Below are 19,683 nucleotides of genomic sequence, written 5' to 3' on the forward strand. Positions count from 1 at the left end.
TTGATTGTTGGTGGTTTTTCCTATTGGGAAGAGGTAAAATGTCTATGCGTCACTGTTGATCATCAGTTGGAACCATTAACCCTTTAGATAGGCCTGGGCAAAAAAGTGTCTGGCTTTTATATGGAGCTCTATGGAGGAGTAAAACCAACCTGATCTCACGAGAAAACGTAAGTATTTAACGTTTTGACAGTTTAGTGGCTAATTCGTACGAATTCCTACGAGTTCAGTCGTACGAAATTGTACGATTTTAAAAAGGAGGCGTGGCACCTAACCCCACCCCTAAACCCAACTGTCATTGGTGGATGAGCAAATCGCACTAAATTGTACGAATTAGATCGTACGAATTCGTACGAATTAGCCACTAAATCGAAAAGTTACGAATTGCCGTGAGATTGTGTTGGTAAAACAGCAGATTATACTGTGTGCGCGTAAACACACTATGTTCTGAGAGCTGAGGTATCTATTTTTAATTTTTTCAAAGATAACATCGTAAGTGTGCAAAGGTCTCTTTTACACACACACACACACAAGCACACACTATACTCCATATAAAAGCCAGAAACTAAGCTTATTTGCACTGTAACTAATGATCAACAGTTAAAATCACAAATTTTCCCTCTTACCAACAAGGAAATCCAGCAACAATCAAGAATGCATGATTATACAGTATATGGCTTTGCAATCAAAAAATGTCATTATAATGGAAGTCAATGGGGCAAAAAGGTTAAAGCCCATATTGGGTTTCTTTACAGAAACAAATCTTATTTTACGCACTCTTTAAAGCAGCATTTGGTCTAATTAACATTATTACCAATTTTGGATTATGAGGATTTAATTTACAAATCAGCTTCTAAATCTCTTCTTCACAACTGGATGTTATTTACCATGTAGCAATTCGTTTTGTTACTGGAGCGCCATTTAATTCTCATCACTGTCGACTGTATTCTTTAATGAATTGGCCTTCGCTTCAATCACATCGACAAATCTATTGGTTTCTGTTAATTTACCAAACTCTAATTGGGAAAACTCCACTATATTTACAGCGACTTGATTAACATTCAGAAAACATGTCGATATCTGCGCTCTAGTAGTTTTATTAACCTTTGTATACCCAAAGTTCGCACTACATTTAGTCGCTACTCTTTTCAGTTTTCTGCTGCTGATGCTTGGAAACATCTGCAGCAGACCTAAAAGCACAACACTTATATTTCACTATCATCCTTTAAGAGTTCAATCCAGTTAATAGTACAAGATCCCTGTGCTTTATTATTATCTGTGAAATTGTTACTGTATTGTGTCTCTGCTGCTTCCTGTCTGCTTTTTATGTTGCCTCTGGGCCAGGTCATCATTGTAAAGGAGAACTGGTTCTCAATTGACTTACCTGGTTAAATAAAGGTTATTATTACTAAACAGCCACGACCATAACATGTAGTGTTGGATTTTGTTTTAACTCCAAATCATTTTCCCAAAATGTGTGTCAAAATAGTATTTGTCATCAAGAATCTTTTCTTTGTAACAGAGAAAGTTTTGGCCAAATTAAGCCTCGAAATCACCCCAGAGTGGATGAAAACATCTCCAACAGTACACAAGGGTGAAATGAAAAGTTACACTGCAGCTATTTCACCTTAAAATAAAGAGTAGCCAAATTTAGTTATATAGAGAGATTGTGTAGATTTAGTGCTGGGGTTAAGGGCCATGGGCTGTAAATATAGCTCTAGGGCAGAGGGAAGCGAGAATAGTTAGAGAACGTACCATTTATTAGCATCATCCGCAGACAGCATGGGATCCTCACTGACGTGCAGTGTTGCTACTGATCGGCACTCTCCTACTTTATTTCTGGAGATTTATGAATGCTGGAGTTAATTTATGAAGTAGACAAGGAACTGAAAGACACAAACTTTTTTGATTTGACAGAACAGTTTCTATGCATGCTTCTATTTTGTACGTCTACTAAAACAAAGAACATTTACTTCCAATTCTTTTTTGAGATGAATTCATTTGTTGAAGTTTAAAATAATATAGTTTGATGATAGCTGAAAACCTGTAGCAATGACATCTATTGTAGGAAAAACAAATACTATGAAAGTCAGTGGTTAAAGGTTTCCAGCCTTCTTTCAAACTACAGACGTCTTTTTATTTCTTTTAACAGAATAAAATTAAATCTCAAACAAGTGAAGTGTGAGTAAATGATGACAGAATTATCAGCCTGATCTCACGAGAAAACATAAGTATTTTACGTTTTGTCAGTTTAGTGGCTATTTCGTACGAATTCATACGAGTTCAGTCGTATGAAATTGTACGATTTTAAAACGATTTAAAAAAAAGAAGAAATCACTTGAAAATGGTGTTAGTAAATAGTGTTTCAAATTTCATGTTTGGGCGAACTATCTCTTTAGGTTAAAACAAATATATTTGTTAGAGTTTAATCTTCATTTGATTTGAAGATTTAGAGAAGAGTAGCACTACTGTTTTGAGTTCTGTCCCCTTTATAAACAACAATAATCTTTATTTCTTTACTCTTTGAGTAAGTGAGATCTATTAAAGTAGTTTTCTAAATTTTAACTGCAATGATTAACAGAAAATTCTGGTTTTCCAATTTAAGTGTATGAGAAGAATTGGCTCAATAAGAGTAATAAACAACTTTAGTTAACAAGGAAATTCTCTTGAAAAAGATTTGTCAACATTGGTTCAACTTGAATTTTGCTTAAAAAAAGTACTGATGCAATTTTAATGAGTGAAAATGTGTTTCATGATTAAATAAGTTAAGCTACGGTCACACTGGGCTTTTCCTCCCATAGACTTCCATTCATACGCACGCGAATGCGTCAGACCGGAAGCGCAAGGTCATGCGTCCAGTTTCGCAGGTTGCTGCGGTGCAAAGTTCAAGCTTGGTGAACTCTGACCTGCAAAATCGCATCACTTGACTGCGTGAGACCAATCGAGGATCAAAACAGGACCTCTCTGGGCAGAAATGTAAAACATGGAGCAATCGCTCGCTTTTTTAATATCTAATCATCTAGTTTAATCCCGCCCCTTTTCGCAGCGCCGTACGACAGAATTTCGCACACACAAAGCCCAGTGTGACCACAGCTTTACACCAATGATTTTTTTCGAGTGTACCAAACAGAAAATCATCTAACCACACATTTACTGAACCAAATTATATAAAGAATAGTTTAGACCATTTTTAAAACAATTCTTACTTCAGATGAATCTCGTAGCTTCCAGCGTGATGAATGGTTACTTTCCTAATGAGCAGCGAGACAACATCTTCCTTCTGTAGGATCTCGAAGTCCCCACCACCAGATATTACCTGTCCATCCTTCATCCAGAGGAATTCCGGGAAGGGGTCACCAGCAATGGCGCAAGACAGCAGAGCATGTTGACCCAGAGAGGCAGTAGAGGACTTGGTTTTAGTAATGAACCAGGGCTGAACACCATCTTGAGGCTCTGTGAGCAACATATAAATCCATCAGTGATTAACATCCGTATTCAACTATTATGTGTTAAAGGGATAGTTCACCCAAAACTGACAATTCTGTCATCATTTAATCACTCTTCACTTGTTCCAAACCTTTAGATTCTTTCTATTGTTGAACTCGAAAGGAGATATTTTGAAGAAATCTGGAAACCTGTAATCATTGACTTTCTTTTTTTTTCCAGCTTTCTTTAAAATTCTTCTTTAGTGTTCAACAGGAGAGAAGAAAAACCTTAAACTACTTTGGAATCGCTTGAAGTTGAGTAAATAGTGAGTGATTTTTCATTTTTTGCTGATCTACCACTTTAGGATGATAAAACCTTGTCATCACCTTAAAAAGTCAGTTCAGTCCAAAATTATTTTTATAATAATTGCTCACCCTCATGTAACTCCAAACTCCCGAAACCTTCGAACATAAATACAGACATTTTAGATGAAATCTGAGAGCTCCCTCATCCTCCATAGACAGCAACGGTTCAGACTCATTCAAAACCCATAAAGGTACCAAAAGCATCATCAAAGCAGTCCAAGTGTCTTCAGTGGTTCATTGAGAATATTATGAAGCTACAAGAAAGTTTGTGTACACACTTAACAACAATAATTACTTTATTCAACAGTTTCTTCTTCTCAGTGTGAGTAAAAGGCGCATGTACTTGAGGACTGTGCAATTATGTATACCCCCAGATGCCCATTTGTGTTTGAAACAAAGCGAAACTAAGATATATGTCAGCAGCAGGGGCGTCGCAGTAAAAATCTCCAGTGCCCCAGTAAATGCATTGAGATATGATTTACTTCATATGCAAGTGTATTTATTAAGAGTGGTAATTCCGAAATAAAATAGAGAGAAGACCACCGAACCAACGCTGGTGAAAGCAGTGTGTTTATAAAAAAGCAAACTGATGCATCTCCGCGTGTGCGCAGAGAAATTGCGCCTCTCCGCGTGTGCGCCTCTCTCACGCCCAGCTCTTCTGCCGGTGCGAGTCCCGGTAGTTAACATGTGCGCCAAAAAAGCAGGCTACTTACTTGTCACGCGTCGCTCATGCGTTGTAAAACCGGTGTAACAGCCTTTTCTGTTTAGCTAGTCGACAAAACTAAAGTTTAAAGAATATGACGATGATCTTACTAAGCATGGCTCCTGACTTTTTTGTATGAAGCAAAAAGGAGGGATGAGGAGTCAGGGAGGTAAAGACTTAACAAACCTAATTCTCTGCCATGTGTCAAGTCTAAGACAACAGATAATTCTATACAGCATCTTTTTTTGTATTTTATTGAACTGTTTATAGAATTTCATTCAAATTATATTAATATTTATACAAAAGATTTCTTAAATGATCTTAGTATATCACTCCAGTTCTGTCTAAACATTGTTTTCTAGTTACATTTAAGATTATTTAGAATAATAATTGTATTTTTTATAATTAATTAATAGATAGATAGATGGATGGATGGATGGATGGATGGATGGATGGATGGATGGATGGATGGATGGATGGATGGATGGATGGATGGATGGATGGATGGATGGATGGATGGATGGATGGATGGATGGATGGATGGATGGATGGATGGATGGATGGATGGATGGATGGATGGATGGATAGATAGATAGATAGATAGATAGATAGATAGATAGATAGATAGATAGATAGATAGATAGATAGATAGATAGATAGACAGATAGATAGATAGATAGATAGAGCTTTATGTCTAGCAACGCCCCTGGTCAGCAGTGTGACCAAGTGTGAGGCACATAAAGAGCATAGTGCTCTCGTGAACATGCACCCTATACTGACACTTGAAGTGGGCTGCACAATGCATACGTTGCATGCCACACCCTACCCTGCCACACCCCATGTTTACATTGTTTTCTATATGCTGCTTAGCAACACAAACAGACGGTGTGCTTACCCTTATAGAAAATAATGTGTAAACGTCTAAAAGACATGTCATTTTTTTATTTAAAAAACAGCATATAGCATTTTACAATAAAAATAATATATAATACCGGTAATAAACAAGCCTATTTCAGTCAGCAATACCTGAAATTTGGTTTCTTATTATTACATCTACATTATAAGAAGGCATGTCATGCGGTGGCACTATGACCGCCTTGATGAGAATAAAACTGTTGAAAGTCATTATCTTTTAGTTTTATTTTTGTGTAGCTTGAAAACATTCTGATTAAACCACTGGATACAGGATCTGAATCTGTTTTGAGGATGTTTTTTTTTGCTATTTTTCTGGATTTTGAACCATTGCTGTCTATGGAGATGAGAGTTTGACAGGCGGATAGATGCAGTGGCAGCAGTAATGTGTTCGATGTATCTGTCCGTTGTGGTAAAGAAGGAGCTGAGCCCAAAGGCAAAACTCTCGATTTACTGGTCAATCTACATTCCTACTCTCACCTATGGTCATGAGCTTTGGGTCATGACCGAAAGGACAAGATCTCGGATACAAGTGGCTGAAATGAGTTTCCTTCGCAGGGTGGCAGGATGCACGCTTATAAATAGGGTGAGGAGCTCTGTCACCCTGGAGGAGCTCGGAGTAGAGCCGCTGCTCCTCCACATCGAGAGAAGTCAGCTGAGGTGGATTAGGCATCTGTTTCGGATGCCTCCATGACGCCTATCAATGGAGGTGTTCCAGGCATGTCACACTGTGAGGAGGCCTCGGGGAAGACCCAGAACATGCTGGAGGGACTATGTCTCTTGGCTGGCCTGGGAACGCCTTCGGATCCCCCCGGAGGAGCTGGAGGAAGTGTCTGGGGAGAGGGAAGTCTGGAGTTCTCTCCTAAGACTGCAGCCCTCGCGACCCGGCCCCGGATAAGCGGATGAAAATGACATGACATGCTGTCTATGGAGGATGAGAGAGCTCTCAGATTTCATCTAAAATATCTTAATTTGTGTCTCAGGGGTGAGTAATTCATAACGGACCTTTCATGTTTGGGTGAACCATTTTAAAAAGTTGGTTACAAGAAAACGTTCTGTCAGTATTAATGGTAGCTTACACCTGCGTTGTCATTTTGCTATCCAGTCCGTACCTTGTACAGTGAGTGAAGCTTGAGTTCGAGCGTTGCCGGCTTCATTCCACACCTCACAGGTGTATGTCCCCGTGTCCTCAGGAAACACCTCCTGTATGAAGAGTGTATACTGACCGCCCTTCTTTTCAAAGTGAAAATCCTCCGACTCCTGGATCTCTTTTCCATTATGCAGCCAGACCACCTCAGGTGCAGGGTTTCCTACATACAAAGCACATCGCATTTGCAAATAATATAAGGGATAGTTCACTTAAAACAAATGTATGCACTCAGACTTATATGGTTCCAGAACATTATGTGTTTCTTTCTTCTGTTGAACACTAAGGAAAGCTGAAAACCTGTAACCCTTGACTTCCACAGTAGGAAAAACAAATACTATGGAAGGTATTTGTTACAGATTTTTAGCTTTCCTCAAAATATCTTATTTTGTGTTCAACAGAGGAAAGAAAGTCAAACATGTTTGGAAAAAGCATGAGTAAATGAGGACATCATTTTGAGTTTTGGGTGAACTATGATGTCAATTATCATTAGAGGCGAAGAATGGGATCAGTGGGACAATGAGAGTTATGTACAGTCTCAGAAATAAAGGTACGTGAGCTGTCACTGGGGTGGTACCTTTTCAAAAGGTACACATTTGTACTTAAAGGGTCCATGTTGGTGCCTTAAAAGGATATATTAGTACCTAAAAAATTTAAGAGGAACACTTTTATACTTTTTAGGTACTAATATGTACCCTTGAGGTATTAATATGGCCCTTTTAGGTACAAATTTGTACCTTTTAAAAAGGTACCACTCCAATGACAGCTCACGTACCTTTATTTCTGAGAGTGTAGTATGACTTACAAGTCACAGTACAGACATTGGATTGAATAAAAAAAAAATAATATGTTGCTGAAGTCACATGTTCATGCAAATCCCCAGTTAGGAGACTCCTCAGATGTCGTCCCTTAAACAGGAAGTGCTCACAATTATATAATGAGCAGAGTTAAGTCATTTGTACAAACACACACAAGCACACAGACCCCGGTCGACGCACAAATGATGCCTCTTAAGGGAGTACAAAGGAAATTCCATTCATTACAACTTAACGCAGCAAAACACAAGCTATTGGAAAATATGGAGAGGCTTTTGGAAATTTTGGCACAATTTAATCCAGCATAAACCTGTATTAGGACATGATATACACAGTTTGCTGATGCTGACAACCGTGGCAAGAATATAATACACTTTAAAAAGATAATCACAGGCATCTTTCCAGTTTAAAAGTGAACTAAATTACAGTAATAACTTGTTAGAGGGGACCTAGTATGCCCCGTTTTACAAGATGTAAAATAATAATCTCTAATGTAATGTGTATGTGGAGTTTCAGCTCAAAATAACACACAAGAACTGTTTTGTAACTCTTTGAAACTGAGCCTTTACAATGCAAAAATGCTTTTCTTACTTAGATTTTTTGTCTTGTTTATAGTCCAAATATCTAAAATATTTTAAATCAAGAAGAAATTTCCAGACAATCAAAACATATTGTCTTGTTGTAAGAAATAATATGCCAAAATGAAGTGAGTTTATTTTCCTTAAAACTGGTGGATTGTCGTCCTACCGGTAAATGTGCATTTCATGACGAATACGAAAGTGAAAGCATGCTGTACTATCAAAGAGAGCGGTTTATCCGTTAGGAAAATTGACTGAAATTACCATCTGATATTTCTCCCATATTTTAATACACTATTTTGTATTAGGCCTGTCGTTTTGTTCATTTCTGCACTGACAACTCAATTGATCTGCTTCATGATCTGACTGCAGTCTCGGTTCAGTTGTTACTCCTCTCTATAATTTAAGCTCATTATGCATAATTCCAGCGTTTTTAATAGATTGATCAAATAGATAGATTTTTACAACCCTTGACAACTGAAATGAGGCCATGTATGGGAAAGTCCTCCCTCTCTGATTTATATTTTGTGACTGTTTGTGGGTGTCAAGAACGTTATTGTGGAGAGGTAAGCATGATCGAACACCCAATGAGGGGGAGGAGCAGGCTTGGAGCCCGGCGGCTAATCAGCAGGTCAATCAGAAATAATAAATAACACCTGTTTATTCTAGTGATTGGGCCGGAGAGACACCCTTCTTAAGGAGAACAGAAGGAGCAGCCGGGAGAAAGCACGCACGCACGCACGCACTACGGGTGTTGTGCACTTACTTGAAAAATAAAACTTTATTGCTCACCTGAATCACCGACCCTGTCTTCTTCTTCCCTCAACAACGAACATTGCTACAGTTATGCTTTCCGCTTATGATATCTTACTGCTCATCATCATAAATTAAAATAACGACATATGAAAGCTGAGGGGAATCTGTGGGACTTTGTAAAATAAACCCTAAAACTCTGACCAATGTGAGTTTACTCACACGTGACTTATTTTAACTATTTTGGTCCGTTGAGAAACTTTCCTCAACTGCACCAAGAACAAAAATAAACATTGTAGCAATTTTAATCTTGTTTCGGAACAAAACAATCGATCAACAGGTGTGAAAGACCGGAGTTCAGTGTAGTGTTAAGTGGCTATTACATTTTGGTGGCTAAAGTGTCAAGTGGCTATTTACATTTTACAAGCCTTTATACATATCATGTTGAATAAAAGCTACAATTCTAAACTCAACTGAGTGCAAATTGTTACCTTATGTTTGCTAAATGGAGTCTTTATGTTTGTTTGACAGTGTAGATTAAGAAGCTGAATGTTGTATACCTGCCACTTCCACGGTCATGATGACCTGACTGCCGTCCATCACCCTGAGGTCCTGCAGACCTTTGAGGAACAGCGGAGCAGATGTTCTTCTCACATCAGTAACAGGAGGAGCAGCAGACCTCTTCACCCTTGGCCTGGCTGGAGAACAACACACATGCTACTGTACATGAAAAGTTACAAATGAAAACATGCTACATTCTTGTTAATTTTTTTGTTTTTTGGACATTTTAAAGGACAGTCATTAGTCATTATTGGTCATTCTGTAACACTTTTATCAAGTCAAATAAATTTCTCGAGTTACTAAATTATGGTGGTTACTGTATGAACAATAATTTTGTGTATATTCCCAGTAATGTTTATGTCATGATTACTGGTTTAAAGGTAAACCTGATTTTTAATTATTTAATTAGGACAGTAAGGTCTGACTTTGCTTAGACAAAAGTCTTGTCACTTAACAGAAATAATGTCCAGTATAGAATGTAAAGTCATGCTGCAGTGGAAACAGAATGAATATCGTGTCTGACTCCCATGAGCTTGGAGGGCTGCATCCATACATCTCTGCAAGGACTTCTTGAGGGACTCCAAGAGTTCATCCAAATTCTTTGGATTCATCTTTAATGACTCCTCCTTCATCTTACCCCAGACATGTTCAATAATGTTCATGTCTGGTGACTGGGCTGGCCAATCCAGGAGCACCTTCACCGTCTTTGCTTTTTGGAACTTTGACATGGAGGCTAAAGTATGAGAAGGAGCGCTATCCTGCTAAAGAATCTGCCCTCTCCTGTGGTTTGTAATGTAATGGGCAGCACAAATGTCTTGATACCTCAGGCTGTTGATGTTGCCATCCACTCTGCAGATCTCTCACATGTCCCCATACTGAATGTAACCCCCAAACCATGATTTTTCCTTCACCAAACTTGACTGATTCTGTAAGAATCTTGGGTCAATGTGGGTTCCAGTAGGTCTTCTGCAGTATTTGTGATGATTGGGATGCAGCTCAACAGATGATTCATTGGAAAAATCGACCTTCTGCCACTTTTCCAAATGATCAACTTGAAGTCAAGTTATTATTTATTGCTCTTACAACTCTTACGACATGATTTTGGCAGGAAGTGAACATGAAAAATATTAATAAACAAATCCAAAATGCAAGGATCCATGTTTATGGTGTTTGCTTTTTTTCAGACACACGATTTGGTGGAACGCCTTAACCGTGTTTGACACACTTTTTTACATTTTCAGATCATTTTAGCATAACCTTGTATTGATAACTGTGATCATTTTAATCACTTTAAGTGTGCTGTGAAATTTTCATTACATTAGTTCCTGGTTAAAAGTTAAATAGATTAAGAGCACATTTTCATTAAATGTAGGCTACAAGAGCAACATTGTTTAATTTTCAATTATGACATAATTTAGAAACAATTTATTAAACTGGATGGCCATTGTGATGAAGAGCTGGGGCTGGTGGGAAAATATTTGTGCTGAGGAATTCTAATTTGCAATGCTAAAATTTACATTTACATTTAGTCATTTAGCAGACGCTTTTTTATCCAAAGTGACTTACAAATGAGGACAAGGAAGCAATTTACACAACTATAAGAGCAGCAGTGAACAAGTGCTATAGACAAGTTTCAGGTGTGTAAAGTCTAAGAAGCAAAGCATTAGTAATTTTTTGAGAGGGTACAGTTAGTGGTATAGCCAGAGAGGCAGTTACAGATTAGGAAGGAAAGTGGAGACTAAACAGTTGAGTTTTTAGTCGTTTCTTGAAGACAGCAAGTGACTCTGCTGTTCTGATGCAGTTAGGGAGTTCATTCCACCAACTAGGCAGGTTGAATGTGAGAGTTCGGGAAAGTGATTTCTTCCCTCTTAGGGATGGAACCACGAGGCGACGTTCATTCACAGAACGCAAGTTTCTGAAGGGCACATAAATCTGCAGAAGTGAGAGCAGATAAGAAGGAGCAAAGCCAGAGGTCGCTTTGTAAGCAAACATCAGAGCTTTGAATTTGATCCGAGCAGCAACTGGCAGCCAGTGCAAACGGGTGAGTAGCGGAGTGACATGTGCTCTTTTGGGTTCATCAAAGACCACTCGTGCTGCTGCGTTCTGAAGCAGCTGAAGAGGTTTGATAGAATTAGCTGGAAGCCCGGCTAGTAGAGAGTTGCAATAGTCCAGTTTGGAGAGAACAAGAGCTTGAACAATGAGTTGAGCTGTATGTTCAGATGGGAAGGGTCGGACCTTTCTGATGTTATAGAGTAAAATGTCAGCTAGCTAGCACTACTTTATATTTCAGTGAAGTGACAAAAAAACATAAAACTTAATAAATCTAGTAAAAACAATAATAACTTTAATATTTTGCTAATTTAAGAAACAGTGTTCTAATTTGCAATACTAAAATGGATTATCACTGAGGTTTGTTAGTTAGCTAGCTAGCTAGCCCTACGTTATGTTTCAGTGAAGTGACAGAAAACAGAATAAATCCAGTTTGCATAAATTTAACATTAAAAGTATTTGTTCGTTTAGAATTGCTGGTTTGAAGTAATACGACAACATTTTGTTTTGATCACCTGAGCTAACTGATGATAACACTTTTGTGCATTCTTAATTAAAACAAACCTAACACACATTTTTGTTTTAGTATATGGTGATCCATGGAAGAAAGACAATTACACAATATCGTTTTGGAACAAATTAAAGGTAACCACTGTGGAAATAGAGATTTATATAATCTATATATAACTGAAAAGTTGTTTTTAGGGTGTGACAGAGCTTAAAATGTCTTGGTTTCCTGAGCCCTGACTGTCTCTAAAGTAATGCAATTTTTCAGTTTCGCAGCACGGCTGTGTCTATTGTCTTCTCAAGCCGGTCAACTTGTCGGACGGTTTCTGTCTCCAGAACATTTAATGCTCAAATGTATCGTGAATGGGTACTTATATGCTGATGAGATTGGGGCTGGAAAGGCAATTTACCCTGCCGACAACAACACTTCATTTGCATGCTTTGTTTTAGACTGTCCCCACCTACATTAACCACTGTCTGTAAAATGTATAAGTGTCTGCTGTGCCAGATGAGAGTTTCTTTCAATGACGCCACAGCCACAGCCACGCTGAGTTCTTCTTATTAAAGGATTCTGCTTTGAAGACAACTCCCTGGTTCTTAGAATTTCACAACAGTTTGGTGCCGTGAGCCAAACTAGAGAAATTCATAACACCACTGACGACTTTCCCCTTATTGTACCATTCAGCACCTGCAATATTTGTATAAAAGACCACATTCTTCTTATTCACATCTTCTCTTTCTATCCATATCTCCCATCAATAGCAATCTGTCACAACTGTACTATTCAGTACTGCACCAGGATCAGTCACATGCTTATTATACATGAGAAAAATTGGGTGACATCCTGTGTCGAACATGTTGGAACTATTAGATAATGCATCTGAAAGTTAATGGATGTTGCAGACTGAAGGAGCCTGTAAAGATGTCGTATCATGAGGTCAGTGGGGAATACAGCTGTTTTATAAGACTCTGCTGGTCCTCTGGTGCAACCCTTAATCTAATCATAAATATTACTGTAAAAGTGAAGATACGTCATGCTGGCACAACTTATTCATCAGAAATATATATCAGATTTATATTCATATATAATCACTAGTCTAAAAAAATAACAAACAAACAAAAAAGAGCACTTGTGATGTTAATTATTCATTAAAAGGTTATCCTGTAGCAGTACGCAAGTTAACTGCTTTTGACAAAATCAAACAAGAACAATAAATCTATCATTATTTTTATGTTGAAGCTTTTTCTCACACAAATGCAGTACTTTTGAATACTACTAAAGAAAAAACACATGAATTTTCTTCAGCTTAATAAAAGAAAATCTGAGATTGTAATATTTAATTCCTTCTAAGGCTACACAGAAGATAGCCAATGCTCTGCCCCGCTTGGAAATGTCAGTGAAACTTAGTGTGAGAAACCTTGGTGTCATAATGGATTAATCTCTCCTGATAAACAGACAGATTCAGTTATAGAATATAACTGCAATACTCTACATTTAAATAAATTATTGAATTTGAATCTGATCTGACCATTTATTACATTAAAGTTTTATGTAGCATTAATGCTTATTGCATTATTTGTCAAATTTGTATTAAGGCCCAATCCCAATTCTATTATTGTACCCCTTCCCCTTGGCCCTTAAAACTGAGTGTGAAGGGGAAGGGCTTCAAATTTTACCCCTAAGAAATGGGACAGAACTACAGTACCTCAGATGATATCAGATATCAGACGGTAGTTATCAGAATCAGAATCAGAAAGAGCTTTATAGCCAGGTATGTTCACACATACGAGGAATTTGTTTCCATGACAGAGCTTCTACAGTGCAACAGGATTACAGAGACAGGACAAAAAACAGATAATAAATATATTTAAAAAAAAAATAGAAGTAGTGAGTGCAAATATACAGATTGATAAGTGTATGTACATGTTTATTACTATATACAATGTTATATGTGCAGCTGTTATGTGCAAATTGGCATGTAAAGTGTGTTGTTAAATAAGTGTATATGTGTATAAAAGTGTACAGCAAGTAGTGATGTTGGTTCCACAATTATTATCATCAAGTGTTCATGAGATGGATTGCCTGAGGGAAGAAACTGTTTCTGTGTCGGGCTGTTCTGGTGCGCAGTGCTCTGTAGCGTCGACCAGAAGGTAAAAGTTCAAAGAGGCAGTGTGCTGGGTGTGAGGGGTCCAGAGTGATTTTGGCAGCCCTTCTGCTTGCTCTGGATAAGTACAGTTCTTGGGGAGTAGGAAGGGTTGTACCAGTGATTCGCTCAGCAGTCCGAACTATTCAACGTAGTCTTTGGAGGTCGTATTTAGTAGCTGAGCTAAACCAGACAGTTATTGATGTGCAGATGACTGATTCAATGATGGAGGTGTAGAACTGTTTCAGCAGCTCCTTTGGGAGGTTAAACTTCCTCAGCTGACGAAGAAAGTACAGCCTCTGTTGAGCTTTTTTGACAAGCACTATTCCAGTTGCGTTATTTTTTGGTGTTTATCTTCAGGAAATCACTGATATATTATGTTATCATAATAATCTATTGTGGCAATAAGATCGTAACTGTACTGTGCATTTACACCATGGCCATATTTATCTATGTAAACACACGAAAACAACATTAACATTATAGCAGACACTAAAAATTATTAAAACAAATGTTTGTTTGTCGTAAAAATTCGTAATAATGACAAAAAATACTAATTTCTGGATCTCCTTACTTCCGGGTGCAGCTATCCTGCCGTTGTGTCCGGTGAATTCTGAGAAATTTTCTTACCCCTTGGTTTCGAGTGTGGTCCTGAAAAATCTTCGTTCGAAGGGCTATCTACCCTTAGCCATAAACCTTCAAGCTAAAGAGAATTGGGATACCCCTACCCCTTCAGGAACGCGCAAAACGAGGGGTAAAGGTAAGGCCTAAGGGGTAGAATTAGTATTGGGCCTTAGTGTATTGTAATGTTTCACATTTGAGTGCGAGACATCATGCTACTTTTATGCACCTAAATGCATACTGAACATCTGACTGTAGCATAATGCTAAAGATTCTGAAATGAATTTCAGAGACAGAGTAAATTTTTCTTCAAGTCGTCCTCTGAGACTCAGATTAGATCCAGCTACTGCAGTAAGTGTGTGTGTGTGTGTGTGTGTGTGTGTGTGTGTGTGTGTGTGTGTGTGTGTGTGTGTGTGTGTGGGAAAAGACTGGTATTTTACATTTTTAACCCACTTGAACATGGAACCTCCGCCTTCAGACAGCCTCACAGTCTGCATGAGAGCAGATGTTTTTCTAATCCCGAGGATCTTAAAATAACTCTCTAAAAACACAATCACGATATTCACTTAATATCGGAGCACACAGCAAACTCCTGCAAACACGGGTCTTACCTTTAACCAGCACATGGGCTGTACACACCGCTCTGCCATGCTCATTCACTGCTACACACGAATAAACGCCTGCATCATCCAATACAGCCGCCTGAACTCTCAGCTGAGCTTTACTGTTGTCAAACATGGTATGGGAGAATGGAATGGGCTTATCTGAAAGACAGAAACAAAGACTGCGTCAGTAACTGAACTGATCAACAGATTCAAGTACTGATCCTTTAAATCTAGCACTGAGATTTGGATGGAGATGATTCTTAAAGGGATAGTTCACCCAAAAATGAAAATCTCCTCACCATTTATGCACACTCAAGTGGTTCAATCCCTCAGGCTGCACTGCATTAGGAATCATCATTCATCTATTAGCGTCATCACCACATGGGCTCAGGACTACTTTGGCAAACCTTTGTCAAGTACCACAATACATAGGTCCACCCACAATTGTCAGTGAAAACTGTACTGTGCCAAAATGAAGCCCTATGTTAACAGTGTCCAGAAGCGCTGTCAACATCTCTGGGCTCGGAGACATCTGGGATGGACCATCTCACAGTAGAAACGCATTACTGTGGTCAGATGAATCAGTATTTCAGGTATTTTTTGGGAGAAATGAATGCTGTGTGCACCGGAACAAAGAAGAAAAAGATCATCCAGACTGTTCCCAGCAACAAGTCAAAATGCCAGAGTCAGAAAAAAGTTTTGACAGTGTGGAAAATCAAATAAAAAAAAGAAAGTAGTGATTTCCAAATTTACTTTGACTTATATTTTCATTGCAGACAATATGAACACAAAATATTTCTGGTTAATTTCAAGTCTGGTCAACTTCATTTCATTTGTAAATATACATCCATTCCTGTCATTCAGACCTGCAGCACATTCCAAAAAAAGTTGGGACAGGAGCAATTTAGGGCTAGTAATTGGGTAAATTGTTTAAATAATGATGTGATTTGAAAGAGGTGATGTCAATAGGTGATTGTGATTCTGATTTGGTACAAAAGTACCATCCAACATAGCTGTAGTCCTTTAGGAGCAAAGATGGGCCAGTTTGCCAAACTATTGATGTGTTTAAAAACAATGTTCCTCAAAGAAAGATAGGAAGACATTTGAATATTTTATCTTCAACAGTGCATAACATAATTAAAGATTCAAGGAATCTGGTGGAATTTGAATGCTCACAAGGACAAGGGCGCAGGCCTAAACTGAACAACCGTGATCTCCAATCCCTCAGGCTGCACTGCATTAGGAATCATCATTCATCTATTAGCGTCATCACCACATGGGCTCAGGACTACTTTGGCAAACCTTTGTCAAGTACCACAATACATAGGTCCACCCACAATTGTCAGTGAAAACTGTACTGTGCCAAAATGAAGCCCTATGTTAACAGTGTCCAGAAGCGCTGTCAACATCTCTGGGCTCGGAGACATCTGGGATGGACCATCTCACAGTAGAAACGCATTACTGTGGTCAGATGAATCAGTATTTCAGGTATTTTTTGGGAGAAATGAATGCTGTGTGCACCGGAACAAAGAAGAAAAAGATCATCCAGACTGTTCCCAGCAACAAGTCAAAATGCCAGAGTCAGAAAAAAGTTTTGACAGTGTGGAAAATCAAATAAAAAAAAGAAAGTAGTGATTTCCAAATTTACTTTGACTTATATTTTCATTGCAGACAATATGAACACAAAATATTTCTGGTTAATTTCAAGTCTGGTCAACTTCATTTCATTTGTAAATATACATCCATTCCTGTCATTCAGACCTGCAGCACATTCCAAAAAAAGTTGGGACAGGAGCAATTTAGGGCTAGTAATTGGGTAAATTGGTTAAATAATAATGTGATTTGAAACAGGTGATGTCAACAGGTGATTGTGATTCTGATTTGGTACAAAAGTACCATCCAACATAGCTGTAGTCCTTTAGGAGCAAAGATGGGCCAGTTTGCCAAATTATTGATATGTTTAAAAGCAATGTTCCTCAAAGAAAGATAGGAAGACATTTGAATATTTTATCTTCAACAGTGCATAACATAATTAAAGATTCAAGGAATCTGGTGGAATTTGAATGCTCACAAGGACAAGGGCGCAGGCCTAAACTGAACAACCGTGATCTCCAATCCCTCAGGCTGCACTGCATTAGGAATCATCATTCATCTATAAGCGTCATCACCACATGGGCTCAGGACTACTTTGGCAAACCTTTGTCAAGTACCACAATACGTAGTTCTATCTACAATTGTCAGTGAAAACTGTACTGTGCCAAAATGAAGCCCTATGTTAACAGTGTCCAGAAGCGCTGTCAACATCTCTGGGCTCGGAGACATCTGGGATGGACCATCACACAGTAGAAACATGTACTGTGGTCAGATGAATCAGTATTTCAGGTATTTTTTGGGAGAAATGAATGCTGTGTGCACCGGAACAAAGAAGAAAAAGATCATCCAGACTGTTCCCAGCAACAAGTCAAAATGCCAGAGTCTGTCATGGTATGGGGTTGTGTCAGTGCCTTTGGCAAAGATAACTCACACTTCTGTGATGGCACTATTAATGCTGAAAAGTACATAGAGATTTTAGAGCACAATATGCTGCCTTCTTTTCCAGGGACACCCGTACATATTTCAACAATACAATGGAAAATCCACTGTCTGTGGAGGAAGAGGATACAGGTATTGGACTGGCCTGTCTACAGTCCTGACTTGTCACCAGTAGAAAATATGTGGCGCATTTTGAAGTGCAAAATGCGACAATGAAGATCCAATACCGTTGCCCACTTTAAGATTTGTTTGTAGGAAGAATGGGACAAAATTACACCTGAAACACTTTGCAAGAACCAAAATTGGAATACATGTTTATTTAGAAAAAAAAGAGCTATAAAAATCATGAGAAACACATTAAATAATGTTGGTTTTTGTCAGGGTTCTGCCTCTCTGGTCTTGTTAATTCTTGTTTTGTGGCAGAATCTGGACACTAGCTCTGTCTTGTCCTGTCCAGTTAGTGCTTGGCTCGAGTTTTCTTGGGTCGAGCAATTGTTTTGTCATTGTCTGGGTGCGTGTCATCAAAGGTGCGCTCGGACCGCTTGATGTGGGCGCGCGGGGTCTGCGCGTCCTTGGGACGCGCGCTCTTGTACTCGTGTTTGTGTTTTGTTTCGTCAGCATCACGCTGTTTCATTCTCTGCGTCTCCGTCTAGTTGGTTTCGGTTTTGGTTGGCGTTGAGATGAAACATGCGCATTGCATTTATGTGAGCGCACGGTAAGGTGTTCACTTATCGTGTGCTCGTGTCTTGCGTCTGTTGTCAAAGCACGTGGCTCTGTGTTTACATTGGTCGCGTGCTTTTGTTGTGTGCTTCAGTGTTTGTCCAGTCATAAGAACGCTCAGTTAATGAGTTCTCTCATTGGCTGCGTGTTCTAGTCTTGTTTTATGTGAGCACCTGGCTTGTGTTGTCTCTTTGTGTCAGGTGCTCTCCCGTCTATCGTCTAGTCCCACCCTCCTTATTAACCCATTATTAGTAAATTATGTTCATCTGTTTGTGTATTAATTTACTCCTGCTTATATTCTTCTCATGTCTGCTGTCCTGTGCCAGTTCGTCATCGTATGTTGTCTATACTTCCCCCGTGTTCCTGCTCCAGCCTTGTCTTGTCAGCCCAACCAAGTTTGTTTCTCTGTTTGTGTTATAGTTTAGTGTTTTCCCCCTCGGGGTGGTTTTTGTTGTTGTTTTGTTTTATTTTAATTAATAAACCATCTTGTTTTTGGCATTTGAGTCCTCGCTCCCTTTTTCCCCTCTCCGGATCGTGACAGTTTTATTGTCTGAAACTTTGAAATACAAGTCCAGGAATTTTTTTTGTTTGTGTTTTCTATAGTGTTCTAAATTTGGGTTTGTATTTGAAAAAGAAAAATGACAGGAGGGCTAATAATTCCGACTTCAACTGTATTACACTCCAAAAATGACTTTTGCTGCTTGTTCAAGCTACTTATTTAAAATGAGTTGAATCAACACTAGTCTTAGGGTTTTTGGGGGGAAAACTTTTGTTTAATCAACTTCAATTTGTAAAAATGATTAATGTAAACAAAGATGTGATGAAGTTTTGCTAGTAAAAGGCTGATGGTTGCCTCTGTGAGCGCTGGTAGGATTGCTGTGTGAATGTATTGTGAAATAATAATCATTCTGACTGTTGTCATCATTTGCATGAGTAAATGTTTTTGCTTGCAAATGTTTTTACTGTTAAATGGACCCACCCAGATTTGAATAGCTGAAGTTATTCTCAAAATCATGAGGATATTCTTTATTTCTGAAATTCTCTTTTACTCTGAGATTGTAAAATCAGCCATCTCTCAATCTCTCTCTCTTACTCTTTCTCTCTCCCTCATAGATGTCCAACTTACCAAGTCCATCTGTGTGTAATATTTCAGGGTGAGTGATGCATGTTTTTCCTTTATATGGTTGTAAGGTCTCATATTTGCTCAAAGGCCCCTGCTGAGAGGCAGTTTCTCAGGGAATCCCAGAC

The 19,683-nt window shown here is 38.6% G+C and overlaps 1 protein-coding gene across 5 annotated transcripts in view; it reads right to left on the minus strand.

The window, feature by feature from the left end:
* mylka (myosin, light chain kinase a) overlaps positions 1–19,683 on the minus strand; it is a 152,428-nt gene that overhangs the window by 60,502 nt on the left and 72,243 nt on the right. For all 5 annotated transcript variants that reach the window (XM_056464687.1, XM_056464689.1, XM_056464688.1 and 2 more), the window contains 5 exons: positions 15,190–15,342; positions 9,257–9,394; positions 6,516–6,713; positions 3,204–3,450; positions 1,753–1,836 (listed from right to left, as the gene is read on the minus strand). In XM_056464687.1, the coding sequence (XP_056320662.1) occupies positions 1,753–1,836; positions 3,204–3,450; positions 6,516–6,713; positions 9,257–9,394; positions 15,190–15,342 (820 nt within the window). The remainder of the gene's footprint in view (positions 1–1,752; positions 1,837–3,203; positions 3,451–6,515; positions 6,714–9,256; positions 9,395–15,189; positions 15,343–19,683) is intronic.

The sequence above is a fragment of the Danio aesculapii genome, chromosome 9 (assembly GCF_903798145.1).
Source record: "Danio aesculapii chromosome 9, fDanAes4.1, whole genome shotgun sequence".
Taxonomy (NCBI): Eukaryota; Metazoa; Chordata; class Actinopteri; order Cypriniformes; family Danionidae; genus Danio; species Danio aesculapii.